The sequence below is a fragment of the Oncorhynchus kisutch genome, linkage group LG8 (genome assembly GCF_002021735.2).
Source record: "Oncorhynchus kisutch isolate 150728-3 linkage group LG8, Okis_V2, whole genome shotgun sequence".
Taxonomy (NCBI): domain Eukaryota; kingdom Metazoa; phylum Chordata; class Actinopteri; order Salmoniformes; family Salmonidae; genus Oncorhynchus; species Oncorhynchus kisutch.
Window position 1 is genome coordinate 59,970,116 of NC_034181.2, and position 10,869 is coordinate 59,980,984.

Here is a 10,869-nt window from a genome sequence, read left to right on the forward strand (position 1 = left end):
TTTTCCCCCTCTAAATGCGTTAATGATTTGGTGCGAATACGATGGAATTTCGTTACTTTGTGAATAATGATGGATTTATTAAAAGCAATGACCTTCATTATAACTTAATGAGGTATTTCGTTGTAATTAGTTCATGGATTCTTGTCAATACATGCCAAAATAACAAAGTAATGTCTTACTAATGGCTTTTCCATTCAAATGTCTCCTTATAAACCTAGAATCTGCAGTTAAAACAATAACTAAGTGGTCAACCTACCTCTGTTTAGTTTTTTTTAAAAGGCAGAGGGATGGGCCTGGAGAAGTGTAACCACTTTCAAAAGCATAGACAGAGCTATGGATGCAAGGACTGAACATCCATTATATCACAATGATAGTTTTAAACATGTTTCAGGCTATACATTGTTTTTTGTGTGTTGTTTTACATTATATTGTTTACTAACATTCGAGTAAAACATTTTTTTGATATTTTGTGTTCTGATGATGTGCAACAGTTGAACTAAGCTCCTGAGACATTTACAAGTTATATGATTAAATAATCAATTGGTATATATAATTCATTTATAAGTCCAAAAATGGTTGTAGCAATTAAGGATTATAGCTTTAAAATGTACAAAAGGTTTTATTTGGCCTGCATTCATTTGACCCATCAATATCACATCAAGCAATACTTCCAAACGGTCTTTTATCAAATCCGAAACCTTCACAAGAGCATGTTTAGCCATACTCTGCTTATGTGTTTTAGCCTTAGAATATGCAAATGTCTGTGGTATCCAGTGTATACACCATTTGAGAATACTCAACCTGACCAAGTGTTTTTCTAATTCCTTCAACTATTGCATGCACTTTATAGGATCAGAGCACATGCTCATTGCTTAGATAATGACACGGTACTGAGCCCAAATATATTCAGGCAGAAATACACTTCCATTGTGTTAAAGATACCGTCCGTAATTAAGCTGTAGGTTGCAGAGCAATTTGCCCCCTGGGAAAAAAAAGAAGAAGAGAAATCTGGTTATGTGCCGCTTTACTAAAAACGGTGAATATTAACCACAAACTGTAAAGAAGAGCACCACTGCACCTCTGTGAGAGAGTGCAAAAGGAAGTCTGGTGGCTTTGCAGGCGTCATTTGAGCCTTATCGTTAATGAAAGAGCATTGTTGTAGACACCAGACAAACGTCAGATCTGTTTCGGGTTAGAGCCGGCGTAGACATTGCTACAGTCTGCTGTTTGGATGGCTGAGAGGTCAAGGTCAAGCATACAGGCACACAGTTACTCAGGAGCTACTTGTAAATGCTATCTATGACGGTGAGAAGTTACGACCTGGGACCCTGTGAGTTTATAATGCGAACCACACAGACTTGAATTGCAATACCTGTGCACAAGAGAAGGACACGTTGGATTACTGGTACTTACCCTGTAACAACGGGCACTACTTGCTCTATGTGAGTACATCAAAGCTTTTTCGGAAGCGGAATTCCATATGGATGAAATAAGACTGTCGTGATTACACTGAACACTCATTGTGTTGTTGTTCTAAGAGCATTGCTACCTGCATTGTTACACATAGAGGGCACTCAGATATAGAATTATTGTCAAAAGCAATGCGTGCGTGCGTGCGTGCGTGCGTGCGTGCGTGCGTGCGTGTGCTTGCATGTGTGTTGATAGGATGGGGGCGGGTGTCACATAAGAAATGCCCTTTTTAATCAGGAAAAAAATATAAAATGACTTGGGAGCAAGGGAAGCATATTAATGCAGTTCATTTGCATACGCTCGTCAGCAAGGATACGTTCAAAAAACAAACTGGATTTGTCAGTTCATTTCACATTATTCCATTGTCTATCTGCCTTTGTTATATGTTAAAGATAAAGCCGGAAATCAAATTGAAGAAAAGGGCAAGCTGCTATCTCTATAAATGAGCAACAGCTCATCAGTCTTGTTTGAATCATATATTTCTATGGCAAAAGGCAGTGTGCATGCAGGGCACTTTCAAAAAGGGGTTCCGTCTGATATTGGCAGAGTTTGCAAAGGATTGTGGGTGGCACATTTTAAGAGTCACTTCATTTTGTCTGCCAATGGACAATCCTTCCTAAGAGATCAAGATGAGAAAGTTGTCCAGGAAATGGTTTTATCTACCTGTGTATTCTCCCAACATTGTATTTTGAAAATATACTCATATCAATGTAATATCATTACAGTGTCGCGTAGACATTTTCTGAATGCTATTTGCAATAGTGCGGGATAGTATATTCGTGTCTCAGTCACATGATAATAAGCTCATACAGTCGTGCGTGACCTCGCCAATGTAAGTAGGCGCTGCATACATGAGGCATGCCCAGTCATCACACAGTCGACATAATATAGCCATTATATCCTTCAAGGGTTCATTTGATGGCCTTCACCTTTATTACTAGACAATGATCACGTTCTAAAGAAGAAGATTGTATTCATAAGCAGCCCACAGACCTTATTCATATTTTCGAGATAAGAGTCAACAACAACCAACAGTGTTGGAGGAGCGGTCGGCTGAGGAACAGCCAGGCCTCATAAGTCTTCCCGGCGTGCCTCAGCATTGTGCTTTACTCCCACATCCCTGTGTCGTGTGTGTGTGTACTGTACGTGTGTAACCATGGTTTGATTCAAAGCAAAGTCTTTTGTTTGTTTATGTTGTTCTGTCTAGCCTTGTCAGTTGGTGGGTGTCTGGGTTAGCACTAGTTAGAAGCTGAGAGAGAGAGAGAGAGAGAGAGAGAGAGAGAGAGAGAGAGAGAGTTGTCCTTGAGCCCTGTGAAGTGTGTGCAGGTGCGAGAGTCTATAGGTTGGGGGTGTCCCTTTAAAAAAAATATATATTTGACCTTTATTTTACTAGGCAAGTCAGTTAAGAACAAATTCTTATTTTCAATGACAGCCTAGGAACAGTGGGTTTACTGCCTGTTCAGGGGCAGAACGACAGATTTGGACCTTGTCAGCTCGGGGGTTTGGACTTGCAACCTTCCGGTTACTAGTCCAACGCTCTAATCACTAGGCTGCCCTGCCGCCCCCCTGACTTCACAGGAGTCTGGACATAAACTGGTCTCACTCCACTAAATGTGAACTCGTGTTATTCCAGTGCTTAGTCCCCGAGAGGAATTTTTATAATGATTATAATCATGTGTTATAGCACGCTGCCACTGTTACTAGGCAGCATAGTAATCAGCTTAATGAGATATTACACAGTGTTTTGTTGACCAAGGCAGAACTCACTTTATTGTGTCGGAAGCTTGACCCTGCCAGTTACAAGGGAAGAACACACCATTATCCTTCTTAAGAGAGGGGAGGGCATCACAAACAACCCGGCAAGCAGGAAGACAACAACAGACTCTGCTTGTGTATTCCCTTCAGCTTGACGGTGTATGCTCTGGGCCATTGAAACCATTCTTAATGGCTGGGAGGGCCTCTGATACATTGGGAACCCATTCAATAACACCAACTGTTGTTTTCCTCCTCATTGGAAGCCATGAGAGGAGGGGAAACGAAGGCAAGAGCAAAGTGATTCACATCAAATGTAATGTGCCTCTTTAATGGAGAATTATGCCTAGACAAGTGTCGCAGTAGGGAGATAAGAGTGTGTGTTTACTGAAGTAACCCCTTGGTTTTAAGTGCTATTGTTAATATCATAATTGTAGCATTGCGGCAGCTTCATGACAATGGCATTGCTCCGTTTCATTAAGGCGTGTAATTGGAGGAATCCTGATAGGATGGGCCCAAGTAGCATAATTATGCAGCGCCCGCCGCGTTTACCGTGTATTTATTGCATCCAACACTGTGTTGCAGTTTGAGAAAGTTCGGAGAGTCTTACAGTCTTCCAACCACAAGTGTGAGAACATAAGCTGCACTGAAAATCTAAAAGAAAGAAAGAAGAAAGTGATATTTCAATGGGCGGCAGGTAGCATAGCGGTTAAGCGCTTCCCCCGAGGCGACTAGGTGAAAATCTGTTTTTGTGCCCGTGAGCAAGACACTTAACCCTAATTCCTTCCGTAAGACACTCTGCTAAATTACATCTCTATTTCCATTCATCATGCACTGACAATTTACTCTAGTACTTCTCCTTCTCTTCCGGTTTTCAGATTTTTGGATGAGTCATAGCTCTTTTTTTATTGTATTGCTTATCAGGTTGATTGACTGTGGTTGACCGTCATGATATCCTTCTCTCTTACAGGATGGAGGACTCTAGTTTGTGCCTTGGTGTGTCTTCAGCAGTATCGGACGCTGACAGAGACCATCTGAGCAACACAGTGCTAAATGGCCGATATCCTATCAGTCAGAAGCTCCACCAGCTGACGGCCCAGCTGGGCCACGCCTTTCCCGACCTACAGAGCCGACAGCAGATCCCTGAGGAGAAAGCTGCCACCCCATTGGATGAGAAGAGCCACGCTGCCCTGGCCAGTCAACCAATCAGCAGTCAGATGGCACTGCTCGCCAACCAGCTCAACCGGGACATAGATGCAAGTGCCCTGGCCAACCTGAATGGGCGTGTGGACCTGCAGCAGTTTCTCAATGGGCAGAACCTGGGCATCATGTCCCAGATGAACGACATTGAAGACGATGCCCGTAAGAACAGGAAGTACCCATGTCCGTTGTGCGGCAAGCGATTCCGCTTTAACAGCATCTTGTCGCTGCACATGCGCACACACACAGGTGAGAAGCCTTTCAAGTGCCCCTACTGCGACCATCGAGCAGCACAGAAGGGTAACCTCAAAATCCACCTACGCACCCACAAGCTGGGAAACCTCGGTAAGGGACGCGGCCGTGTCCGTGAGGAGAACCGTCTTCTACATGAGCTGGAGGAGAGGGCCATCCTGAGGGACAAGCAGATCAGGAGCAGCAGCCTCCTTCAGCCAGCCCAGCCCCTGCAGCACCAGCCACACCTTGGCCCTCAGACCCAGCAGCAACAGCCTGGCTCTGCTTGTGGCCTCCTCACCCCCACCAGCCTGGGAACTCCAGACTCCCTTTCCCAGCCCTCGTCCTCGCCCAAGCCGGCCAGCGCCCAAGATGACCAGGCCCTGAACCCACCCACTGGATTCCGCTGCACCTTCTGCAAGGGCAAGTTTAAGAAGCGTGAGGAGCTGGATCGTCACATCCGCATCCTGCACAAGCCCTACAAGTGCACCTTGTGTGAGTTTGCTGCCTCGCAGGAGGAGGACCTGATCAGCCATGTGGAAAAAGCCCATATCACGGCCGAGTCAGCTGCCGGACAGGGTGCAGCTGGTGGCGCTGAGAAGCCTGCCAACGAGTTCCGATGTGAGGTGTGTGGCCAGGTCTTCAGCCAAGCCTGGTTCCTCAAGGGCCACATGCGCAAGCACAAGGACTCATTTGAACACGTCTGCCAGATCTGTGGTCGTCGCTTCAAGGAGCCCTGGTTTCTCAAGAACCACATGAAGGTCCATCTCAATAAGCTGGCCATCAAGAGCAAGCCCCCAGCAGAGGACATAAACGCTGTCAACACCATGAACAGCATGGCCCAGGAGGCCCATGCTAACCTCTACTCACGCTACATCTCTTGCCTGCAGGGCGGCTTCCTATCCCCAGACAAACAGGGTCTGAGCGAGCAACACCAGATGCTGGCCAAAGCCGGCATTGCCATGAAAGAGAAGGAGATGCTGGGAAAGCTGCTGGGCCCAATGGCAGGGATGGGCCATGGCCTTGGCGAGGGGGAGAAGCGCTCTCTCCTGGGCTGCCTGAACCTGGTGCCCCCCCTGAAGTCCAGCTGCATGGAACGCCTCCAGGCGGCTGCCAAAGTTGCAGAGATGGACCCACTGAATAGCTATCAGGCCTGGCAGATCATGGCACGAGGCATGGCCATGGACCGTGCCTTTATGCCCAAGGAGCAGCACCATGAGCAGCACCATGAGCAGCACCATGAGGAGATGACCAATGCTGCCGGCATGGCCTTCACTAAAGAGAAGCATGACTACCCTATGATGTGCTCCAACGATAGCTCCAAGCAGAAGCAGCACAGCGAAGCTCTGCATGGCTCGAAGGCCGGCAGTGGAGCCATGATACCCCTGAAAGACGACGGCGTGGGCTTCGACAGCCACCGTGACTTCATGCCCCATCATGGCGGCCATGGCCTGGGCCTGGTCCACGGCCTGGAGTACAACCACCTGACTAGCCTGAAAGAGAAACCCACAGAGTGTCCTGACTGTGGCCGGGTCTTCAGGACCTATCACCAGATGGTAGTCCACTCTCGGGTGCACAACAAGGAGAGGCGGCCCATAGAAGAAGCCATCCAGCAGCAGAACAACACCACAGGGCTGGATGAGCGGCGTGGCTCGGCCAGCGACCCCGAGTCCCAGTCCATCAGCAGGTCCACCACCCCTGGATCCTCCAACGTGACGGAGGAAAGCGGAGCCGGAGGAGGCCACTCCCAGACCGGCAGTGTCCAGGACGACAGCCCACACCCTTCCTCCCCATCCTCAGGTACGACTAAGTCATTACCCTGAATAACGATCCATCCCATAGTCACATTATCCTTACAATCAGGACTTATTCCAATGTGTTCTTCATTATTTATATGGGGAGGACACGTAAGGGGGAGACATTGTGTCCGAAGAGGGTAAGTCCTTACACAAAGATGAGTTGGTTGATGGCTGGCACGAGATCTCGAACATACGCCATTTGCTTTGACATCACTTCTACACAACACTGGACCCTAAGGAGTCCACTTAGACTGGAGAGAGAGGGAGGGCTCGGGGGTCGGGGGGGGGGGGTCGGATCAAAACTGCCTGTTCAAAAAGCCCACCACAAATCCGAGCTTCACATTCCATGCATAACTGGGATACTTAACGCCCATGTTCGAATACCCGTCAAACACACTCACACAGCCTGCGTCTTTCTATAGGATACTTTCTGCACACTGTTTTTACTCGAGAGGGGAGGCCTGTCTAAACACACACACACACACACATGAACACACAGACACACTTTGAGTCACGCACTCACACAAAACAGCCGTACGAAGACGCTCAACTCCCATGACGGAGTTGTGACTTGTGTCATTCACACTGGCACATAGAACACAGACGCGAGAAGGGCTTTATAAATACATCTGAGACGTTGAGACACAGTGTATTAGTATGTGTCCCCGTGTAACATCAGTCAAGACTACGAGGACGGGCCAAACGTATTATGAGTGATTAAAACATCTCCTTAAACGTGGGAGGGAAGGCAATTCCACCGTAGCCAAATAAGAAAAAGCAGATAAAGTGTACGTTTAGCAGGATTAAGAGAGGCTGTTCCTAATGATTAGAGAAGTTTTTAAAGGTAACTTTCTCATTCCTCCGGGTGGAACACCACAAGCTAAGCGGCGCACCCGTTAATTAGGCCATGACTATGCGATAATCAGTTGGTTTAAGCTAAACAAGACACTAATTAAAGATATACATATAAAGCAGGTCATTTTTTTGACTTCATTTGCGGAAGTGAAATGTGCTTTTTAAGCCGTCTGAAAAAAAGTGGCTTATGCTTAAGGCTCGAAGTAACTTAATTCCAACAGTACAGACAAAATTGTTTATTTATTCACAGTAGCAGAGAGTCCTTATCATCCCAATGTAGTGTGATGGGTTTGAACATGGAATGGGCTATGTTTATTTTAATCTAAAAAATAATAACAGACAACCCCCCCCCCCCCCACCCCAATTAGGAATTAATGAAAACGAGAGTGAGATAAAAACGTATTTTCTTTATAGAGACTATTAAACACAACACTTTTCAACGGGGGGGGGGGGGGGGTATATGGTGCGGAAGTAATTATCTTCTGAATTTTAATGCAGGAAGTTGTATTTCTTTTTCTTCGGGTTCTCAAGTAAATCAGAGAAATGTAGCTCATGGCATTTAGTTAACTTTAGAAGTATTTACATATGTGTGATGTGAAGAACTTCCCCATCTTCAAAAACTTGAAAAATCTCTGAAAAGATCATGTTCTTACTAATTTTGCCAATTGAAATTCTATTTACAATAAAACCTACATCAACTGAAATATTTTGGGTATTCATGTCACAAAAAAACTAAGTTGAATATCACACATGCACAGACTCTCTCTCTCTCTCTCTCTCTCTCTCTCTCTCTCTCTCTCTCTCTCTCACTGCATCTCACTCTCTCTCACTGTAGTCCTACCTCGTCTATCAGTGCTCTCATGCCCTGCCTCCTCCTCTGTCCCTCTCTGAGTGCTGTGATGGAGTGTGATAGCCAGCTTAAACCCCTGTGTTTCTCCACCGTACAGGGGGATGCGGGCATCGTGCCAGCTCCCTCCTGCTGGATCTAACGGGCCTTAAGGTTGACCTTGAGGGCCCCCCACCTGCTTTTTTTTTGGGGGGGGGGGGGGTTGTCTCTTCGTTTGGGGCTGACATTGTTACAGGTACAGCCTCTTAGCCTGGTTCTCTCTCACAGTCTCTCCATTCAGACACAGTTCACCGGCTTTCTGTTGTGAGACTCAGGAAGCTGTGTAGACACCACTCCACCGCAACAACAGGGTCAAAGAGGAAAGAAACACTAAAGATGCACAACTGTAAAAAAACGAAAAAAAAATAAATGAAAGGGTTTTGTTTTGTTGCAGTCTGTATTTCATTACTGACAGCACAAAGCCCTAAAAGTGTTTCTTCCTTCATGACATTGAGTGTGATTCATATTTGGAGCTTTGGGGCACCTAATTTAGAAACTGAGGTGTGTGAGAAAATGTCTCTGCAGCTAATGTGGAGGAAGGTGCCATTTGTGTGTGTGTGTGTGTGTGTGTGTGTGTGTGTGTGTGTGTGTGTGTGTGTGTGTGTGTGTGTGTGTGTGTGTGTGTGTGTGTGTGTGTGTGTGTGTGAGAGTGCGTGTTGCCTGGATGTGTCAGTGTTTTTAAATTAACAGGATGTGGCTGACTATACCTCTCTGTTAGTCTTAATATTGCACTCTTTGCATTTTTGCTTGTTGAGAATTGTTTGTATTTTTATTGTAAGGTGGTGTGTGTGTGTGTGTGTGTGTGTGTGTGTGTGTGTGTGTGTGTGTGTGTGTCTTGAAAACATTGCTAACCATCACCATACCGCCAACCTCGTAACCACCTTCCCACTGCAATTTTGAGTTAAACTTGAATTACAGTCATCAACAATAACATCTCAACTGTGAAAGAAGGTCGAGACAATCTCCTTTGTCTTTGACACTGCACTTGTTTAAAGACTTGCTGAAAAAAAATGTCTGCCTCAGAGATGTCCTTCAGAGACCTTCCTTCTGTCATCCACAGTAGTAAAACCGTAAATACTTTGTGTTTCATAGAGACGTCCAGAACCTTTCGCCCCTTTTTCATTAGTGCGGTTTCCCCCCCCAATCATCTCTTTTATTTGTGTTATTAGGCTGACAGATTGGGTTGACTGTGGAAGGAATCTATTGCTTCAGATTTCAGAGTTCTCCAGTCTGAATTGGGCTTGATGAACAAGAATGTTCCTACTTGATAGTGTCTCTCTCTGAATGCATCATGGTGGGCCTCAGAGCGACAGGCCCTGCAGAGTGCAGGTCTTAAACAGAGGCTTACCCTGAATGGCGGAACAGAACCCATTGAAACCTGATGTAATACTATGTAAAGCAGTGCTACCAGTGTGTTGTAAGATGGGGGGGGTATTTATGTTCACATCCATTGTAGATTCTAAAATTTAAGAAAAAAAGAGAGACGGAGAGATTAGGACGAACTAAAGGCAAGTTTAAAGTTGTTTCTGGTTGGGCCTCTTACAGACTATGGGGATTCCGTTGGTTGCTAGTGTGAGGTAAGCGTAAGTAAGCAATTCACAGTTAAAGGCGCTGCGTGGTCAATCCGACGTCTGCATTGGCCGTGCAGCATTTACGGTGATACGTTCTCTGCAGAAGTCAGGTCATCCATACTTCTTGCGCTTTGCGGAGCAGCGCAGAGCTGTTGTGAAGGAAGTTGTCAAGGAAGTGATTTTGTGTTTATACAGGACCTCCCGGCCCCACCTACCATCAACCAATCATGTCAATGCGGAGCTATATGAACCCCCCCCGCATTGTTACAAAATTTGGGAGGTGCTCAGCAATGCGGCACGGAGCTCAATTTGGCCTCTGCGTGCCTCAGGAGGCTCCGCAATTGCGGCACACCCTTCATACGGAATCTCTGAGCACATTTTTGGATTGACAATAAATTGGCTCTTAGTCTACACCTGTTGTATACGAAGCAAGTGACAAATACAATTTTACTTGGGATGTATGGAGAAATAAAGAGAGCAGAGACAGAAAGAAAGGGAGAGAGTGAGGCGGAGAGAGAGACAGAGAAAAGAGGAGGAGAGAGTGAGGCAGAGAGACACAGAGAGAGAAAGAGAAAAGAAGTGGAGAGAGTGAGGCAGAGAGACAGAGAGAGAGAGAGAGAGGCAGAGAGACAGAGAGAGACAGAGAAAAGAAGAAGAGAGAGTGAGGCAGAGAGACAGAGAAAAGAAGAGGAGAGAGTTAGGCAGAGAGAGAGAGAGAGCGAGGCAGAGAGACAGAGAGAGAGAGAGAGAGAGAGAGAGAGAGAGAGAGAGAGGTAGAGAGACAGAGAGAGACAGAGAAAAGAAGAGGAGAGAGTGAGGCAGAGAGACAGAGAGAGAGAGAGAGAGAGAGAGGCAGAGAGACAGAGAAAAGAAGAGGAGAGAGTTAGGCAGAGAGAGAGAGAGAGAGCGAGGCAGAGAGTCAGAGAAAAGAAGGAAGAGAGTGAGGCAGAGAGAGAGAGAGATAGAAAGAGCAAAGGGAAGAATGGCAACCAGTTGATGCAAATGACTTGCTGCTGAGAAAGGAACGTACAGTATGACCATGCAGCTACTCAGAAGCTGGTCTCATCAGACTGTAGAGAGAGAGGGGCTTTTCTCAAGGCCTCGA

The 10,869-nt window shown here is 46.2% G+C and overlaps 1 protein-coding gene across 4 annotated transcripts in view; it reads left to right on the forward strand.

Annotated features, from left to right (window-relative positions):
- LOC109895286 (zinc finger protein 536) overlaps positions 1 to 10,869 on the forward strand; it is a 203,887-nt gene that overhangs the window by 78,568 nt on the left and 114,450 nt on the right. For 2 of the 4 annotated variants that reach the window (XM_031830754.1, XM_031830753.1), the window contains exon 4: positions 4,193 to 6,453. In XM_031830754.1, coding sequence (XP_031686614.1) covers positions 4,194 to 6,453 — 2,260 coding nt within the window. In that variant the 5' untranslated portion in view covers position 4,193. Of the gene's footprint in view, positions 1 to 1,127; positions 1,443 to 4,192; positions 6,454 to 10,869 lie in introns of those variants that run through there. The other 2 variants (XM_031830752.1, XM_031830755.1) reach the window with 2 other exon arrangements.